Genomic DNA, 20,197 nt, shown 5'->3' with positions numbered 1-20,197 from the left:
CCAACCAACTTCGGCAAGATCAAGCGAAGTCAGAGTCATGCATGCTCTTGAATCTGCAACTCTACTTCTAGGTTTACATGAGACAAACTAACAGCCACACATTAATGGAACAAGGACAATTTCTGTTCACTTACAAAAAATGAATACAGACATTTATTTGCATTCAGATATACATTTATTTGTTCTCGATTACTCCTTACCCTGGTTTTTCCTCTCCCATCTGAGGGGAGTACAACTCTGTACCCAGAGGCTACTTGCCTGATGCTTGAAGAATTTGCTCCTTGTCTAAGATGCATGTATGGCCTTGCCAGGGCGGCCTCGCGACTCTAGCCGCTTGGAATTATTGTGGGATCTCTCAGACCTCAGGTCCTCAGACACTGCCAGGTGCCAGTAACCCACAGACGCGATGGATGGATTTCTTTCTTCTCTAAGTCTCCTTAGCGTCCATTACTCCAGGAAGAACTATCAATAGTCCTTCAAGTCCAGAAGCCACCGTCTCTTGAAGTCCTCCTAGCTTTCTCCGGTCTCTCCTCCCTCTTTCTTTTCTTTGCTTTTTTTCATATTAGAATAGCAGATTATTTCCTCTTGGTGCTCTGGGTACCAAGCAGACACATTCCCATGTTCCCTTCTACAAGCTGTTTGACTTTGGTGGAGTCTCTGATCCTCTCGGTGTCCCGGAGATTCATTCGTAGTAAAACACACATGCTAATTTTATCTCAATAAATTGGTTTTCAGTCTAGACAGTTACGGTTCCCGCCAACCGCGACCCAAAAATCCTTCCTGTGGGCTAAGACCTGAAAATAAACCCTTAAGATCCCACTTCTCACCCGGAGGTTAGTTCTTTCATTTCTCTCCTGTTCTTCCGGCAAGAGGCTGTACCCCGCAAGTCACTTGTCTTCCAGCGCCCCAGACTCCAGAGAAGGAGCAAAAGTTCATAGACTGAGCGTGGAACCCGGAACTCTGATGTGTGAGTCCCGCCCTGACTCAGACCCCGCCCACCTCACCCACAGCCCCGCCCACATCACCCACAGCCCCGCCCATAACCTCCCACCGCCCCTCCTACCACGCCAGCCGCCCCGCCCACCTCACACACAGCCCCGCCCATCACCTCCCACCGTCCGCCCGCCCCATCCGACGCCACGCCCACCCCACACGACCACGCCCATCAACCCACAGGTCCCGCCCACACACACCTCTTATTGGCTAGGGTTCCGCCCGCCCCGCCTCAGGCTCCCACCAAAGCCACGCCTCCTCCTACCCAAGCTCCGCGCATACACACACTCGCTTCTTGTTGGCTGGCGTCCCGCCTCATCCCGCCCAGGACACCGTCACTTCCTGGCAGCGGACACTTGGAAGGCGGAAGTTTGTGCGCCGGAGGCAGCGAAGCGGAGCTGAGGTGTCGCTGGCGTTGCCTGGGGCTCTTCCGGGTCTCTGCTGCACTCCCGCGAGGTGGAGGCGGGAACCTGGAACCATGGCTGTCAGGCAGCTGCGTAGCCTGGCAGGGTCTGGAGGCTGATCTCAGCGACGCCTGTCCACGGACCCCGTGCTGCGGGTGTTGGGTTAGCTAGGGTCGCGTTAGCTGTCCCGGCCCCCAGACCCTCAAAATGACCGCAGCTTCCACCTCCAAATGGGGGCTGATCACGAACGTCGTAAACAGCATCGTGGGGGTCAGCGTCCTCACCATGCCTTTCTGCTTCAAACAGGTGAGTCGGGGTCGCGGGGGCCTTCGGTTTGAAGCGCTCGGCTGGTGGGAAGCGTGTGTGAGCCCAGCGGGCAGGGAAGGGGCTCCCGGGCAACGTCCTCGCCGCGTGTTGTCGTCTGTATCTGCGCGCTCCGTGTCCACTGACAACACCCCACGGAAGGGCACACTGAAAGAGAAATTAGCGGATTGATAGTGTTTTTGTTCATCCTGTTGTTAGTGACTCTGACCGACTGCACGGAATCACGCCGATCCTCGGCTCCGGCTTCCAACAGGGTTAATCAAGGTGATTTAAAGCATTGCCTAGGTTTGACTTCTAAGAGCTCTGTTGCACAAACACTGTGTGTTTGACCCGTTCTGTGCTTATACCACCCTAGTTGGAAAAACAGGCATACCGAAAAGTTTGGTGTTATTTTAACGTTGAGCTCCACACGAAAAGATGGCCATTTCTACGTGGCTCTGTTTAATCTACCAATGCTTTGCGGAAGCCGATGGAAACGTCACATTGTGTAAAGACGTGGTGGGGCTTCGCAGTCCCCTCTCCACTCATTGGTGCCACGTGTGCTGTGGTCCTCTGCTGTGGATGCAGTGGGACCTCAGGGCAAAGACACGCTACTTCCACCTGATGACACCGAAGAGGTGACGTGGAGAATGATTCTGCAATAGACATTTGGGAGTGAAAGTGGGTTGTTGATAATTTAATATTAGATTAAAACCACTTTGAATGTCTTACATTTCACATCTCCAGGGTAAACGAGAAAAAAATTTTTTTGATCAGGGAAATTTTGATCCTCTGCATACTCTCCTGATTGAGACGGCATTGAGGTTCCTGTGTGGGGTCTGATATGGTTGATGAATGTAGAAGGACAGAGCTAGACCCTCTGGGCTGTCATCTGTGTTGTGAACCCCAGTGTTGAGTCAGCCACTTCTGGGTGTTTCTGAAGTGTCTACGTGTCCCAGTGTCCATGGCAACTGGCCTGTCAGCAGAACTGCATCCTGGGATAGGGAGTGTTGGCTGGTTTCAAATCTCCACGTGAACCCTGTCATCTTTGCTGCCTGTCTGTGTAGTGTGACCCTTCCCTGGGCTCTGCGGTAGATGCCTGAGAAGGTAGATGTCCGGGGCCACGGTGACTGAGTAGATTCGAGGCTGGAACATTGCTGTGCATGGCTGCTAGGCCTCTGCTGGAACCTGTGAAGATGAGCCACCTGGAGACTACTTGGGAAGAGCTTGAAATGTAGTAGGGGAGCCCGGTGTGCAAGCCAAACTAGAAACAGTCACACCACGTGTGCCTGTCACCAGACTGGTATCTCCTCCAGGGACCTTGGGGCAGAGCCATCTGATCCAGGGGAGAGAGTATTGGGGGATGTGTGTATGTGTTTAAAAAAAAAAATCCAGTGTTTAATGCTAGTTTGTTTAGTGATTCTGGCCATTTAAAAAAGAGAAACACTTTATGGTCATTCAGTGTGTAGAAAATGGCATACACTTTTGGTGTAATCTTGAATTTTATGAAGTGAAGGGAAATAGAGCACCTTGCTGTACACGGAGGAATCCCACCATGCTGGCACACTTACCAGTTGCTCCTGCCCACCAGAGAACCACCACCTACCACGGGCTCGTGCCAGAGGTTGGTGGTTTGACCTGGAGGAGGTGGGATCATGTGTGGAGTCAGCTTCTGGTTGACAGTCTATGTTGTGTGCAGACGATGCCTGTGTTCCTTTGGGAGACACGGATCCTGCCCTAGGGACCCAGGGGGTGAGGGTGGGGAGGCTGCCAGCACAGGTGTCCTCTGCAGTGTTTGGTTTCATGGGTCTTGGAGCCATACTGGTGAGAATTGGATGTTACCTTGTGGTTTGTTGCTTATATATTTGTTTATTTATTTTTAGCAGCTTCAGCTTTGTGGCCAACTGAGTAGAAAGTACAGGAAACCCCCATACCCTTCTTCCCAGTTCTCCTTTTGGTAACAGATTGAACTAGTCTAGTGGTGTTTTGTCTTGTTTAATTTTTTTGTTTTGTTTATTTTTTAAATATTTTGTAGTGTTGAAACTCTGATCCCAGGCAAACATTCTAGTGCTGAGCTGCACCCTCAAATCACTGATGTCGAGACAGGATTTCCTCTGTGTAGCCCTGGCTGTCTTGAACTTTATCTGTAGACCAGGCTGGCCTCAAATTCACAGACATCTGCCTGCCTTTGCCTCCTGAGTGCTGGAATTAATGGCATGTGCCACCACCAACTGGCTTTTTTTTTTTTTTTTTAAAAACATATAGCCCTGGCTGGCCTGGTTTTGGCTATGTAGACCAGGATGGTCTTGAACCTACAGAGAGGCACCTGCCTTTGTCCTCTGAGTACTGGGATTAAGACTGTGGACCATCATGCCTGGCCCATACCCCGATGCCTCCTTGAGTGTTAAGAGTTATTGAGGGGTAGTTTCTTGCACTAAAATGCACCTGTTTCAGGGTGTGGTTTCTTGGGTTTTGATGTATGCATACAGTAGTGTTGCTACTGTGGTCAGGACATGGAACAGTTCTGTCCCCAAATGTCACCTCTGCCCCTCTGTAGTCAGCGCTCTCCCTCCCTCAGCTGCACGACATGTTGTCTGTCCCCACTGTTAGTCTTTCCTATATGTGACAACACACTGTACGCTGCCTTCCCGGCCCCTTCTCTCCTACAGCGTGGTGTGTCCGTGCCATGGAAGGGTTGGGGGTTCTAGACCGAAATGCTAAGTGACATTTTTCTGCATGGCTGGGCTACAGTTGTTTTTCCATCACCTTTGAAGGCCATGGGCTTGCTTTCTTGTTTCGGGGTTCTGGCTAAACTCACTGTAGGTGTACAGGTTTGTGCATGGACATTTCATTTCTGTTAGAGGAAAGCCGTCGCAGGATCCTGCAGTGGGCATCGGTTTATAAGGAAGGTACACTCATTCCTAGTCCTTCTAGACCATGTGAGCTGGGGGTAGGGAGCATGGGCTGCTTGCTGATGGTCTCACTCGGTTGACCTGGGACTAACAAGCCTCTTTTATTTTATTTATTTATTTTTTTAAATATTTATTTATTTATTATGTATACAATATTCTTTCTGTGTGTATGCCTTCAGGCCAGAAGAGGGCACCAGACCTCATTACAGATGGTTGTGAGCCACCATGTGGTTGCTGGGAATTGAACTCAGGACCTTTGGAAGAGCAGGCAATGCTCTTAACCGCTGAGCCATCTCTCCAGCCCCTAACAAGCCTCTTTTAAAACAGTACTCCATGTTCGGGCTTCTATTTGAGGGAACTGTTTTCAGGTGCCACCCACAGGAGGTCAGGGCCTCCCATGGACGCAGATGGAGCAGTGAGGTCCTGCATCAGCACCGACTGCTACGGATCTATGAACTGGAGACTTGAAGAAGGTCTGACTTTGCAAATGTGTCTTTTTCTCTCCACCCTACAGTGTGGCATCGTCCTGGGGGCCCTGCTCTTGGTCTTCTGCTCCTGGATGACACACCAGTCGTGCATGTTCTTGGTGAAGTCGGCCAGCCTGAGCAAGAGGAGAACCTATGCTGGTCTGGGTAAGGCCCTACTTTCAGCTTGCTGACGAAGGCGATTGTTCTTGCTTGGGGAGTCTAGGGGGAAATCTTATTCCTCTTGTTTAGTTATTGTTCTTCTATTTCTTCTTCTTCTTCTTCTTTTTTTCTTTTTTCTTTTCTTTTTTTTCGAGACAGGTTTCTGTATAGCTTTGGAGCCTGTCCTGGAACTAGCTCTTCTAGACCAGGCTGGCCTCGAACTCACAGAGATCCACCTGCCTCTGCCTCCTGAGTGCTGAGATTAAAGGCGTGCGCCACCACTGCCCAGCCCTTCTATTTCCTCTAAGGAGTTTTTGTTTTGTTTTGTTTTTACGAGACCTAGAACTTGCTCTGTAGACCAGGCTAGCCTTGAACTCACAGAGATCCTCCTGGCTTTGTCTCCCAAGTGCTGGGATTAAAGGTGTGCATTTTTTTTTTTTTTTTTAATTTTAATGCAAGGTGGGTATGATGGTGCCTGTCTGTAATCCTAGCACTTGGTAGGAAAAGGCAGGATGAGACGTTCAAGGCCATCCTATGCTTGGCTTCACAGTGTGTTTGAGGCCATCTTGGGCTCTGTGAAACGAAATCAGGACTGGTGAGATGGTGCGTCAGTTGCTGCACAAGCCTGGCAGCCTGAGTTCAGTTCCTGGAACCACATACAGGTGATAGCGGTAGGACGTGAGCACTAGCTCCACGGGTGTCCTCTGACTTACACGTCCAGCGTGGCCCAAATACAGACATACATATGCACACACCATAATGACTACAACTAGAGAGAGTTTCTCTGTGTAACAGTCCTGGCTTGCTGTGTTTCTAGATCAGGCTGGCTTAGAACTCACAGAGACCTACTTGCCTTTTATATATATATATATATATATATATATATATATATATATATATATATATGAAAGAAAATTAAAGTCACTTATTTTTTTCCTTTCCTTGTATTTTCTTTTTTTTAATTTTTTTTTTTTTTGAACTATGGACCTTATCCATAGTTTTGATTTGGTTTTTAAAGACAGGTTTCCCAGTAGCTATGGAACCAGTCCTGGAACTCGCTCTTGTAGACCAGGCTGGCCTCAAACTCACAGAGATCCGCCTGCCTCTACCTCCTGAGTCCAGGACTTAAAGGCATGCGCCACCACTGCCAGGCCGTTTTTATTGAGCTATATATTTTTCTCTGCTACTCTCTCTTCTCCCCCTCCCTGCCTTTGCTGTTTAAGTGTTAAATAAAATAATTTTGCTGGGCGGTGGTGGCGCACGTCTTTAATCCCAGCAGTTGGGAGGCAGAGGCAGGTGGATCTCTGTGAGTTCAAGACCAGCCTGGTCTACAAGAGCTAGTTCCAGGACAGGCTCCAAAACCACAGAGAAACCCTGTCTCGAAAAACCAAAAAAAAAAAAACCAAAAAAAAAAAAAAATTTAAAACTTACAATTAATAACACTGTTCAAAAATTTAAAAAAACCCTGGCCGTGCACAACTTAAATCCTAGTACTTAGGAGGCAGAGACAGGTGGATCTCTGAGTTTGGGGCCAGCCTGGTCTACAGAGTGAATTTCAGGACAGCCAGAGCTTCACAAAGAAATCATGTTTCAGAACTGAAACAAAACAAAAGTAGAATCACCTCCCTCAGAAGTGAACCGAGGCAAAGGGTACAAGCAACAGCTCTTTCTTGCCCTTGCGCTCCTGCCTCTTTTGCACAGACGGATGCAATACTTGCCCTCCAGGTTCGGTAGACTCACTGTCCCATAGCCTTCTGCTGTCTCTAGCTCCCAGTACCCTGAACCCTTCCTTGGGGTTGCTGAAAGGACCACCTCCAACTCCTAGAACTCCACGGTGGACGCCCTTCAGTCAGCTGTGGCTGGGACTCGGTGCCCACAGAGGACGCCCTTCAGTCAGCTGTGGCTGGGACTCGGTGCCCACGGTGGACGCTCTTCAGTCAGCTGTGGCTGGGGCTCTGTGCCCACGGTGTACGCCCTTCAGTCAGCTGTGGCAGACGCTCGGTGCCCATCTGCCCGAGGGGTGGGCTTTCCCCCAGGACTGTTGATTGCGTTCTGTCCCTCTGGATCTTTTCAGTTTAAGCAGTTTCATCCACAGGACTAAATGCCACACTCCGCTTTTCTCTGGGTAATTTGGGTTCAAGGGCACTGAGGGTGCCTTACTTTCCCGTCCTTTCGGGTTGGCATGTGAAGCCTGCTTCTTTCTGCCCACCAGGTTTGGACTTGCTTGCTGTCTAGCTCATTTTGGGATTCCTTGACCTGGGGGTCAGAGGGCCACTCTTCTGCTGTTGGAACTTGGCCTCATGGGGGACGGTGGGAAGGAAATTCCCGGCCTCCTGGGGATGTTCCTGGCCCCCAGCCAGCCTCTGGACCGCTGTTCTCACCTGGCCTTTGACCCTCGCACTCGCTGTCCAGTGAAGAAAGCGGTACAGGGTTTGGAGTGAATGAGATGAAGTTATTCTTGAGAACCGAATTGGAACGACGTGCAGAGAGAGGCGGGAGGTGCCACACCTCCACCTGTCCTCCTCTGGAGGTGCACAGATGGCCTTCTGCAGTGTGGCCGCTTTTTTCTTCCCAGAATGCTTTGCAGTGGCACCAGTGCCCTGATGTCCACTCCTGGCCTTAGAACCCAAGCAATGAGTTCCTCCTCTATTGAGTTGACAGTGGTTTTCTCTTTTCCTGTCACTTGAGGAAGTGAGGTTTGTCAGTTGAACTTGATCCACACTGAGGCAGCCAGTTCTGCCTACTAGGATGCAGGGGTGAGGTGGATGGGCATGCCCTTGGTGGTATGAAGCCATGTTGCAGTGTGAGGCCCTGGGCTGGGGAAGCCATGGCTTCTTACATTTGGCCGGCCAGCCAGTCATTCTTCGAAAGTCCCTGAGAGCTCAAACTGGTTTGTCTAGATGTGGGAGATGGAGGGAAAATTGTCGAATGAACACCTGAACGCTGGCTTCCTAGGGCTCCGGCTTGATTGACTGTGTGGTAACTTTTACTGGGAACAACAGAATCTAAATTCCCAGTAGTCTGACTTGTGCTTTTTTTTCCTTTTTTCTGTTTTTTTGAGACACTGTTTCTCTGTGTAGCCCTGGCTATTTTAGAACTCACTCTGTAGACTAGACCGGCCTTGAACTCAGAAATCTGCCTGCTTTTGCCTCCTGAGTGCTGGGATTAAAGGTGTGCACCACCACTGCCCAGATCTTTTTTTTTTTTTTTTTTTTTTTTTTTTTGGTTTTTCGAGACAGGGTTTCTCTGTGGTTTTGGAGCCTGTCCTGGAACTAGCTCTTGTAGACCAGGCTGGACTTGAACTCACAGAGATTCGCCTGCCTCTCCCTCCCGAGTGCTGGGATTAAAGGCGTGCGCCACCAACGCCCGGCCACTGCCCAGATCTTGAACAGCGTGGCTTAGTTGTATGGGCTCCATGTGAGTCTCTTAGACTTTCAGTCTCCTGGGCCGCTGGATAGTTTCCTGGGCCCTCAGAGCTCTCTGAACCCCTAGACAATTCCTTGGAATCCTGGTGTCCCTGGTCCCAGTGTCTAGGTCCCCAGACAGTCTTCAGGGCTGTCTGCTCAGCACTGTTTATCTTTGTCTACGAGGTGGGGTGACTAGCTGTGGGGGGGGCCAGAGCAGCAGGGAGGAGGGTCTCCTGTGCCTCCTCCTGCCATGGCCGGCCCTACCAGTAGTGTGGAGCTCTCTCCCTTGTCCTTTGTCCTCTTGGTGGGCCAGGAGTCCCTGTGTGCTTATGCCATAACCCGTCAGGGTGCTTGGACAGTGAGGCCCTCATTCCCTTAAGGTATAGCAGACCTGACAGATGGCCTCTGTCTGAATGCATGAGAGGACCCTGGTTCGGGTCACAGACTGAGGCTCTGTAGATGAAGTGTGCAGATGGCCTGTGTCCTCATGTGGAGGCCATGGATGAAGGTGAAGAATGTCCAGGGTAGTGGGCATGTCTTCAGCAGGAGCCTGTTTACCATTTGTGCTGCAGGGGGAGTCTGGGGACCTTTCTCTCACATGGGCTCCTTTGTATTTAAGTCTTAGGTGTCACCAGCTGTGGCAGTGGCCGCTCTTATCTGATAGACACCTTCCCCTCCAGCCCTGGAGAATGATGTCTACAGGGTGGAGAATCCACAGCACAGTAGGGGTTGTTGGTGATTTGGGCACCAGTTTGTTCTGTTTGTTCTTGCTGTTGCGATTGTCGGGCGGCTTCCTTGCCCAGCTTGTCACGGTCCACATGGCCTTTTGAGTTCATCTCATTTCAGAAGGTGTATTAGGGTTGCTAGTGCATGATAAAAGCACCTTGGCCAAATCAGCTTGGCGAGGAAATGGTTTATTTCATCTTTCTGGTTTTCCGAGACAGGGTTTCTCTGTAACTTTGGAACCTGTCCTGGAACTTGCTCTGTAAAGCAGGCTGGACTCGAACTCACAGAGATCCACCTGTCTATGCCTTCTGAGTGCTGGGATGAAAGGGGTGTGCCCCACTGCCCGCCCGGTGGACTTGTTTTATTTTACAACTCTCAGGTTGTCTCTATCACTGAGGGAATCCAGGCAGGGACTGAAGCAGAGACCATGGTGGGTGCTCCTCACTGGCTTGCTGAGTCTGCTTTCTTAGACAGTTCAGGACCGCGTGTCCGGTGTGTCACCACCCACAGTGAGCTGGGTCTTCCCACATCAATCGTTAATTAAGAAAATGCCCGGGGGCTGGAGAGATGGCTCAGTGGTTAAGAGCATTGCCTGCTCTTCCAAAGGTCCTGAGTTCAATTCCCAGCAACCACATGGTGGCTCACAACCATCTGTAAAGAGGTCTGGCGCCCTCTTCTGGCCTTCAGGCATACACACAGACAGAATATTGTATACATAATAAATAAATAAATATTAAAAAAAAAAAAAAAAAAAAAGAAAATGCCCTACAGACTCACTACGGGAAATCTGATGGAGGCATTTTCTCAGCTGAGAGTCCTTCTCCTAGGTGTCATTGTGTCAAGTTGACAAAAAAAACCCAACCGTGATGGAAGATAACACAGGCACATCAGGGACTCCTGGGACACGCTTGAGCTTTAGACTCTGCCCTGGGAGTGTGTGCTCTGGGGGCGGGGGGGGGGCGGCGGGGAAGCCACCTTCTCTAGCAGTGGAAACTGTGTGCCAGTCCCCTGGCATCTGGAGTTTTCCACGTCAGTCGTGGATGTTGCTGGAGCTGTGTCTCCATGACTCCTGGTCAGTGTGCATCTCAGTCTTCGTGGGCCTAGAGTGATACCTGCAAGGGCATGCTGGGTCAGTGTCTCTTGCACGTCCTTGAGTGCCGTGGCCTATGTACCTGCCCTTTGGGCTGGTGAGCAAGACTGCCAAGTGGAGCTCTCTGACACCTGTTTTTTTTATGCTGCCCCAGCCTCCTGGAGCTGAAGATGTTTACTGTGCACCTGCCCAGTTCTGCTGGCCCCATGCCCATGCCACAGTGGGGCTCCTCCTTCAAGGCTGTTCCTCCTACACTGTGCCAGGAGTGACTTAAAGTCACTGGCCAGCCTTCCCTGCCTTGTATTGCCCTAGTTATGAACAGCAGCCTCTTTCCTGCCTCTTCTGTGTCCCATCTTGAATAGCACCTCTTTCTCGCTTTGCTGTTGCTGGATATTGTGGGCAGGTGGAGGTGGAATCAGTTCTGCCTGGTGTCCTGTGGCCCTGTTTCTTAGGGAAGTTAGGGACAGGCATGGTGGGCAGAAAGCCTGGTCTTGGGCTGGGCCCTGTTGAGAGTGGTCTGGGAGAAGAGAGCGCTCGCTCCCGCTGGTCTATTGGCTAGCTGATGACCTCCAGTTTTCCATGTCGGGAAGCATATGTGTTCTGGAATTTTCTAGGGCAGGCTGTTCTGTATTTGAAGTGTGCAGTAAGAAGGCTTGAGAGTGGCTGTTGGAATGACTCCGTGTCCTATCCTGAGTGTTCTGGCCCAGGGCTTGGAGGGTGTCCTTTGGTGACATGACAGGCAGCTGTGAATATCATTGCCTTTGGAGTTTAGGTTTTTGAAATTCTCAGTCTAGACCTTGGGTAACTTTCTGAACTGGGTTTGATGGGTATGCTAGGTTCTTTCCCAACAGAGTCTGGGAAAGGCCAGAGTGACCCCTGGAGGCCGAAGTCTTTGTTGTTCCCAGGCCAGGCTGAGGCTGGTGCCAACTGTCTGGCTTCTGCCAACTCTGCCTCCTCCTCAGTTAAAAGTAGCACGGATTTTGTTTGGTTCATTCATACCCAGTGGATGTGTGTTTCCTGCTCTTCAGCCTCAGAGGGCTGCTAGCCCAGAGTGAGGGAGGAAACAGGGGCAGGAAGCTGGGGCTGTGACAAGGTTGAGGCCATCCTGTCACATGCGCTGCCTTTGGCTGCTCCCAGAAGACCAGAACTTCCCTTTGCCCTCATCTGGCTGGACTATGGGGAAAGCACTGGGTGACCGGATATCTGCTAAGGTCCTACGAAGGACCTTGTTGAGTCAGCTTTTAATTTCTCATCTGCTGGAAACAGTTTTGGGTCAGGAGTGAAAGACAGAGCCCCTTCTCCTGGCAGGACACTGCTGTGCCATGCATGTTGGCCATGATCAGCGTCCTTTTACTGGCTGGCCTGGGTGCTGGCGAGTCTCAGAGCTCCTGTTCCTTCCTCCCGGAGCACCATGCTTGCAAAGGCTCCATTTTCTGTGAATCATAACCAGAGGACAAATACAAAGCCCTTGACAGTATCCCTGTGATGCAGGGCACGAATACCGGTTTTAGAGCAGGGTTGAACCTCCTGGGCCCCTCTTGTGGTCTCCCTTTTCCCCTGCCTTTAAATGGGGCTGTATTGGCACTGCTCCAAGCAGGCTACTCCAGCGCCGTGGGCAGAACGCACTACTTAAGGGTCCTGGGTTCCTCTCCCCCTCTTAAAATCTCATGTGAAACAACGGCGAAAACCCCTGCCCATGCTTCCTTTGCTTTGTTCTGGTTCACGTTGTTTTATTTGAGGTTGGCAGCCCTAAAAAAGACTAGAGTTTTAATGTATTTCCTTATCCATGAAACTTCTAGCATACGATGCTTGTCAAACTTCCGTCCACAGCTTTCCTCGGCAGCTTTTTTACCAGTCTTTCTCACTGTGGATTGAGCTTTCTTCTCTTCTCTTTCTCAGCTTTCCATGCCTACGGCAAGGCCGGGAAAATGCTGGTGGAGACCAGGTAAGCAGTGAGCCGTGCGGGGTCCCACCCCTCTTGCTGCAGCAGTGGAGGCAGGGGCTGGAGCTGTTGGGAAGCCAGTGACATGCTTCCCACGTGGCTTGACTCACCACTTCCGCCATGCTCCTGAAGAGTTACTTAGAGAATAGCTGGGGTCCCTTCGCTGTACCCCGAAATGATAGCTGTCAAAGCTGAAAGCCGTAGTTAAGTCTTGCTGAGACTTAGTACGTGAGAATGGGAAACTTGGCGAGCACAGCGAAATGTTTCTCCTGGTACAGCTAGTCTCGGTGCTGTTCTTTAAACTGTGTCCCCAGCTCTCCTGCAGAAGGGAGGCGCTAAACTGAAATGTCACATTGTTTTCATTGAGAGTAAAATTTTTTTTCTTGGCCCATTAGTTTTTTTTTTTTTTTTCTTGGAGAGTAAAATTTTATGAGTTGAAAATTGTCGGGGAATTACACTTTTAGGCTTCTAAATCAGGGAATTGTAAAAACAGAAGAAAATATTTTTTGGAAGCAGCTGATTATTCCTTTAACTTGTCTGACATCACTGTGAGTTTTTGTTGCACCTGGAAGACTTTCTGAAGCTCCTGTGGAAGGAAAATAGGGTACCCCGCAGAGAATAGTTCAGGGTGACTCACCCCCAGTGCAATGGAGAGAGCCCCAAACAGCCAGCCCTGTGAGTGTGGACATATAAAACTGCCTCTCAGCCGGGCGGTGGTGGCGCACGCCTTTAATCCCAGCACTTGGGAGGCAGAGGTAGGCGGATCTCTGTGAGTTCGAGACCAGCCTGGTCTACAGAGCTAGTTCCAGGACAGGCTCCAAAGCCACAGAGAAACCCTGTCTCGAAAAACCAAAAAAAAAAAAAAAAAAAAAAAAAACCTGCCTCTCACTCAGCCAGTTTTCTGGCAGTGCCATGTCGGCACAGCCCAGGGACTGGCTCTGCCCCAGGTGCCAAGCCGGCTGTGCCTGGGTCGTGCATCTTGCAAAGGTGTTGCGTTCTGATCACCAAGCAGTGCTTTCTTTCAAGTCTGATCCCAAAGCTTGGTTTCCGTCTTTGCAGCATGATTGGGCTGATGCTGGGGACCTGCATTACCTTCTACGTCGTGATTGGTGACTTGGGCTCCAACTTCTTTGCTCCACTGATTGGATTACGGGTAAGGCACTGTTAGCTGTCTGGTCTGTTTAAATAAATGCTTGTGGTTGCCGCCCAGTGTCTCCTCTCCTGAAACCAGCTGAGACCAGTGTACTTGGTTACTCAGGTTCCTGGCCTGGATTTTAGAGACTTTACTGGGGTAGTGTCTGAGAGGCTCCAGGAGAAGGGAGAGCAGACTGTGAGACAGCCTGTAGTGTGAGGGGCGGGAAGGAGGAGAGGCATGACAGGTCACACCGCTGTGCAGCCCAGAGGCCTCAGCCTTCCACTGCTGCCCATCAAATGGCAAAGGAGGCCAGGCCCTCATGTGGCTGCTGTGCTTGGCCGTTCTGATCACGACAGTATGCTGAGTCAGGGAGCTGGGTCACCATCCTGCTGAGGAAGGCGTGGAAACACTGCCAATCAGGGCCTATGACGTAGCTCTGTGCATTCTCCAAACCTGCCGCTCCCTGTTCCTGGCAGACCCCACCTGTGAACTCTGCCCCACACGGTCTTCCTCCCCTACTGGGCAACAGCTGTGGCCAGTGACTGGCTAGGGAGGGTGCACATGGCCTTGGAGGGTCTCTCCTGTGAGAGTCCTTCACACCTGTTTACCAGATATGACGGACGATGGTAGAGATGGATTTAGTTTTTAAAGGTGACCGCTGAGGGGAGGTCCTACTCTGGAATGCAATGTGTTGGATTTACACAGTGCTGGAGAAGTTTCCAGTGAGTGTCCTGTGAGCCTAGCCCTGGTCTGTGTTCTGAAGGTATCTGCCTGGTTTGCTTTCCATCCCCCTCACACAGGTGCTTGGGTCCTTTCTCAAAACCTCCTGACCTGTGCTGGGGCCAGGCATCTGAGAGACTTGTAGGACGGACAGTATTGCCCTCTGCAGCCTTGCAAGTCTCCTGCGCAGAGAGCCGGCATGCACAGAGCCTGTCTGCTTCTTCCTCCGTCATGTGCAGTGCTCCCATGCTCAGCCGTGGGGTTGTTTTAGATACACTGGTATTTGTAGCTGGAGAGTGGATGCTTTCAAGGGTTTTGGCAGAGTTCTTCACCTCCACCTGTGCTGTCAGCTATGCAGAAGGATCCTGGAAGTCAGAGTACTGGCTGCAGCTGACTTAGATGGTAGATATCCCCAGACCTTTGCTTGCTGGCAGATGCTGTCTGGGGTTTTGCGATGAGTTTTCTGGATCAGAATTTCCTTCTGCAGCAGAGTGGGCTCTGAGTTATGTGGAGAAGTGGTGGTTTCTTCCCCCAACCCTGGGCGCTAGCTGTGCAGGGAATGCCCAGAGCAGGATGGTTCCTGCCCGCTCTTGTGTAACAGGGGAGTCTCATTGTGGAGCTTAGCTGGGCCACACCGGGGCCGGAGGTGGTTAGCACTTAGGTCCACATGGCACAGCTGCTGGGAGGGGAGCTTTCAGAGTGACATGCCAGGCTTGACCCCGCCACCTTCTGTGTAAGGCCTCAAGGTGCTCTCCGGCCTGCATCGGCTCTTGTCCTGGCGCCACTGGCAAGCTGAGCCTTGGTAGTGAGTAAGCTCAGGCCGCAGACCCAGAGGACTCTGCCCGTTCCCTTCCAGGTGACCAACAGCTTCCGCGTGTTCCTGCTCTTCGCAGTGTCCTTGTGCATCGTGCTCCCGCTCAGCCTGCAGAGGAACGTGATGGCCTCCATCCAGTCCTTCAGTGCCATGGCTCTCCTCTTCTACACCATCTTCATGTTTGTGGTGAGCGCCACACGCACTGCTGAGGGGGTGTCTGTGGCTTAGCCCTTCCTGTAACCGTAAGCGTTCATGTCTGAGTCTGGGGCAGCTATCAGCTACCTGTGGGGGATGGGAGGGGGGACTCCGAGTCTTACAAGATGGTGAGTTACTGTCATGTCACGGAGGCCGTATGTGTGTCCAATAGTGAGCATCTGAGGCAGGGCAGTTGAACAGCAGGACCAGGGGCTCTGAGACCACATCTCTCTATCAAGGCTCTGGGAAATGCAAGTGTAGCGGCTGTGTGTTTTATGGGAAGATCTTTCATGTGGAACATGTAACCAGATGCATGATGCCACCCCATGGTGGCATTTGTCATTTTTCGTGTCAGTTGTCATTTTCCTAAAAGCTTTGTGGAGAACAGCGTGGAAGATGATGTGTGGGTACCTCCGAGAGGGTCCTCACCCATTGCTGCCTGATCTTGCTGAACCCTCAGGACTCACTGGCCAGGGAAGAAGCCGCCTCTCCTGAGAGCAGGGCCATGTGTTCTTGCAGGAGGTCTGTACTGATCGAGGCTGTAGATTTCTCATTGCAGCCGTGGCCTGCCAGTGCCCTGCCAGTGCCCCTCAGCACTCTGAGGACCCGCCCAGTGACAGTTAACTCCTTACTCAGGTAGCCACATCCTCAGTGGCTGACCTCCTAAAAGATGACTGTGTCTGCCTGGGTCAGGGTGAGAAGAGGGAGGACATGTCCTATGAAGAGGTCTACATTCTGTAATTTGAGAGAGACATCAGGGCTGGGATGGTGAGTGAGGTTTTGCTTCTGTCTCCATTGAGAGACCTGACAGGAGGAGCTCCACCAAGTGCAGAGAAAGCCCTGCAGCCGGGTTCACCCCTCAGCAGTGCTCAGGCAGCTTGAGGTATGGACAGAGTATGAGCCAGGGTCCAGAGAATCAGACGAGGGGTGTCCCTGCCCTTCCACACAGTTCAGCTTACAGAATAAGCCATCTCTGATGTAGAGAGGAGCTGTGTGTCTCCTGCCTCCTCTGAGGCATGCTGTCTGTCCAGTGGGTAGAGCTACACACTGACTACTGACCCTATGCCCTTCTTTCTCCTCGGTCTAGATTGTGCTGTCCTCCCTCAAGCATGGCCTCTTCAGTGGGCAGTGGCTGCAGCGGGTCAGCTACATCCGCTGGGAGGGCATTTTCCGCTGCGTCCCCATCTTCGGCATGTCCTTTGCCTGTCAGTCGTAAGTGCCACTGAGTGGAGGGGTGGGTGTGAGGTTGTGGAGGGGTGGAGAGCCCTGCTTTGCTTGTTTCTTGGGTTGCTTACTCCTGACCGCTGAGGAATGATGACTTGTTCTAGTGGTCTGTTTTGTTTCCTCTAGGCTGAAGGGGAGTTTGTGCTCTCTTGGAAGTGAACTCTGCTGGACTAGCTGGCGAGGGCACCTAGTTTCCCAGCTCCCACGAGAGGAGAGCTGGCTATGGGGTGCAGCAGCAACCCAGCCATCTGATTGTGCAGAGTCCCAAGGGTTTTGCCAGAATTTAGCTGTTCTTCTTCCACAAACATTGACTTCAGGCTGCTGCTCGGATGGCTGAGGCTCTGTGTGCAGGCGGGCGCTGGCATGTGGAGCTCTGTGAGCACAGAACGGGCTGCTCCACCGTCGCAGCCGCTGCTACCTTCCCCGTCAGGGTGGCAGGAGCTTGTGATGCTTGCCCGGGTGGGAACAGTACGTGTAAATGTGACATCAGTGGGAAAAGACCATCGGCATGTGTGTTGGGGGGCTGGCAGAGAAGCCCCCCCTCCTGTGGTGTCAGTGGGCATGTATTGTGCCAATCGTAAACTAGTGTGACAGAGAAAATTTGCTCACACTGCTGTGTTTACACCCACATGCGAGTTCCAAATCGTCATTCCCACTCACCGGCTCCCTCTTGGCAGCTCTGCCTCCGCCAGAACGAGCTCCAGCCTCGCTGTTTAATGTCCCCATTATCATCGGTGACAGAAGTTACATTCTTGTGCAGCGTACCTAGTTACCATTTGTCCTTTCTGCCTGCGTTTTTGCTTTTCAAAACACAAGCCTGCGGTTGGGCTTCTTTGGCGGTAGCCACCTAGCGGGTCGTGCACATCTGTGGGGTTGGTTCTTAGTGCAAATGACTGGTTCCTGGAGGGTGGAAGCCTGCCACTGTCTAAGTGCAGGGTCCGTCTTCCTTCCACGAAGGCCTGGGCTCATAAATGTGCTCTCTTCTGTGCTGGTCACCTGCCGTTCCCAGGCTATAAGCCCTGGAGTTTTTGCTAGGTGAGGTGACAAGAGTTCTTCTTCCCCAGTAGGCCTGTCCCTCCTGGGATGGCAGCCAGCCAGCCCCCTTGCCTTCTGCCTGGTATCATCTGACCCTTTGATCTTTCTTCTTGGTCAGTGAATCTTGTGTTACTCAGAACCGTGATCATGGGTCTGGAGAAATGGCCACATAGGACACAGAAAGCCTTGGTAGAAGAGAGCGCACCCAGAGATCTCACTTGTAGCCTTGGAGTAGTGAGGGCACCTCAAGAGTTGTGTGGTGCCACAGAGACTGCTCTCTGTAGAGGGGGTGAGGTGGGAGGGCAGCTGGGACCCAGGGGAAGCCTATGGGTCAGCTTTCTCTCTGCGTGAGGCACATCCACGCGTCCCAGCACCGCAGTGCCCTGGCCTATGTGTGCACGTGTGTGTCTGTGTGTATGCACCCATGCATCTGTGTGTGTGCACGTGTGTCCGGGTCAGCCAGAGGAGCTGTTGCTGGCCTCCGAGCTGGGACAGGGCTCATGCTAGCTTCTCTTCACTGTCCCTGAAGCTGTGTGGAGTGCGGCTGCCTCGTTTCCTCCTAGCTGATGACTATGGTGGCCTCTTGTGCTGAGGTTGACTTGGAAGCCTGGGGTAGACGGGATTGCAGCCTTGCCCTCCCACTTATTCTTGCTTGCTTTTTGATCAAGGTAGTTTGTCTCTTTGTTTTTCTTGGACTTTTTGAAGACATTTTTGGGCACGGCTCCACTGATCCTTGTGCCGATCTGTTATTGGTTGCTGGTTTCCAGCATGCAGATATCTGGTTGCACACTTGTGCAGACGCATTTGTCTGGTTGTTCCTAGTCCGACTTCCTTAGTGCCTTTGATCTTGTCCCGGAAAGCTATAGCCACCTGGGAATTGCATGAGGGTGGCTACCAGGTTTTCCTCTTATTCTAACTTAATTCTTTATGTGATATCCTGACCCAAGCCATCTCAAACGCAGCTCCCACTTCTCCTCTTAGGTCCCATCTCCAGCCTTGGCTCCCCACACCTTGCAGGTGCCCAGGTTCTGTATATGCTCCTCAGTGGGTTTTTTTTTTTTGGTCCCAAGTCCTCGGACATGCTGTTTTCAGAGTGATAACCTTCATGAGGTTATCCCTGTCCTGCTGGTGATGTGGGTCCCTCCCACCTGTCCAGCAGAAGCACACTCCTGGCACCGGACCTAGGACAGAAGCCAGTTTTCTCGTCACCCTGATGAGAGGCTGTGAGTCAGGCAATGTGCATAGGTTTTCTCCTCGTCCTGCCCACCTTGTGTCTGCTCACGGGGCCGAGGTGGCCACGGCTAGCAGATTTGTGTCTGTTCACGGCCGAGGTGGCTGAGGCTAGCAGATTTGTGTCTGTTCACGGCCGAGGTGGCTGAGGCTAGCAGATTTGTGTTTCTTTAACTTTCCCATCCCTTGGCAGAGGTGCTGCAGCGGCTTCCTGTTTGCTGCTTACAGATCTGCTTTCTGTTTTTGTGGGGGTGGTGCTTCTCTGTGCAGCCTTGACTGTCCTGGAACTCACCCTGTAGACCAGGTTGGCCTCGAACTCTCGGAGATCCCCCTGCCTCTGCCTCCCAAGTGCTGGGATTAAAGGCAGGCGTGCAGCGCCACCACCGCCCGGCCTCAGATCTGCTTTCGTTCCTGTCCAGCACAGTGCTAGCTGTACAGTGTCTGTGTGGAACCTTCCAGGGTGTAGTGTCACCCGACTGCTGCCCATGGCACCATGGTCTGTGGAGAACGTTTTGGGAAGGAAGTGCCAGGGGCTTGTTGCCTGGATTGTTGTAGAGGTCCTAGGAGTTGCCAGGAGGGGGTGAGGCTCTGGAACCTGCTTGTCTGGGGTCTGTGTAACTTGCTTGTCTTTACACAGCCAGGTCCTGCCTACCTATGACAGCCTGGATGAACCGTCGGTGAAGACCATGAGTTCCATATTTGCCTCCTCCCTCAACGTGGTCACCGCCTTCTATGTCATGGTAGGAGCCATTCCACACTTCTTGATGCACATTAGCACAGCACACTGCCTCTTGCATGCAAGGCCTCATGTTACTTCCACTGTCTAAACGTCCTCCACTGTCCATGTGTCCTCCACTGTCCCTCCGTCCTCCACAGTCCCTCCGTCCTCCACTGTCCATGTGTCCTCCACTGTCCATCCGTCCTCCACTGTCCCTCCGTCCTCCACTGTCCCTCCGTCCTCCACTGTCCATCCGTCCTCCACTGTCCCTCCGTCCTCCACTGTCCCTCCGTCCTCCACTGTCCCTCCGTCCTCCACTGTCCATCCGTCCTCCACTGTCCCTCCGTCCTCCACTGTCCCTCCGTCCTCCACTGTCCCTCCGTCCTCCACTGTCCATGTGTCCTCCACTGTCCATCCGTCCTCCACTGTCCATCCGTCCTCCACTGTCCATGTGTCCTCCACTGTCCCTCCGTCCTCCACTGTCCCTCCGTCCTCCACTGTCCCTCCGTCCTCCACTGTCCCTCCGTCCTCCACTGTCCATGTGTCCTCCACTGTCCATGTGTCCTCCACAGTCCCTCCGTCCTCCACTGTCCCTCCGTCCTCCACTGTCCATCCGTCCTCCACTGTCCATCCGTCCTCCACTGTCCATCCGTCCTCCACTGTCCCTCCGTCCTCCACTGTCCCTCCGTCCTCCACTGTCCATGTGTCCTCCACTGTCCATCC

General features: G+C 52.1%; 1 protein-coding gene across 5 annotated transcripts in view; it reads left to right on the top strand.

The window, feature by feature from the left end:
• Window positions 1-1,356: 1,356 nt before the first annotated feature.
• Slc38a10 (solute carrier family 38 member 10) overlaps window positions 1,357-20,197 on the top strand; it is a 55,480-nt gene continuing 36,639 nt past the window's right edge. For all 5 annotated transcript variants that reach the window (XM_057773742.1, XM_057773741.1, XM_057773740.1 and 2 more), the window contains exons 1-7: window positions 1,357-1,703; window positions 5,127-5,244; window positions 12,361-12,406; window positions 13,463-13,556; window positions 15,115-15,258; window positions 16,355-16,479; window positions 19,394-19,496. In XM_057773742.1, coding sequence (XP_057629725.1) covers window positions 1,605-1,703; window positions 5,127-5,244; window positions 12,361-12,406; window positions 13,463-13,556; window positions 15,115-15,258; window positions 16,355-16,479; window positions 19,394-19,496 — 729 coding nt within the window. In that variant the 5' untranslated portion in view covers window positions 1,357-1,604. The remainder of the gene's footprint in view (window positions 1,704-5,126; window positions 5,245-12,360; window positions 12,407-13,462; window positions 13,557-15,114; window positions 15,259-16,354; window positions 16,480-19,393; window positions 19,497-20,197) is intronic.

Source organism: Chionomys nivalis, chromosome 7 (assembly GCF_950005125.1).
Source record: "Chionomys nivalis chromosome 7, mChiNiv1.1, whole genome shotgun sequence".
Taxonomy (NCBI): Eukaryota; Metazoa; Chordata; class Mammalia; order Rodentia; family Cricetidae; genus Chionomys; species Chionomys nivalis.
The sequence above is the reverse complement of the archived record's forward strand: the minus strand, read 5'-3'. Positions and strand labels throughout refer to the sequence as shown.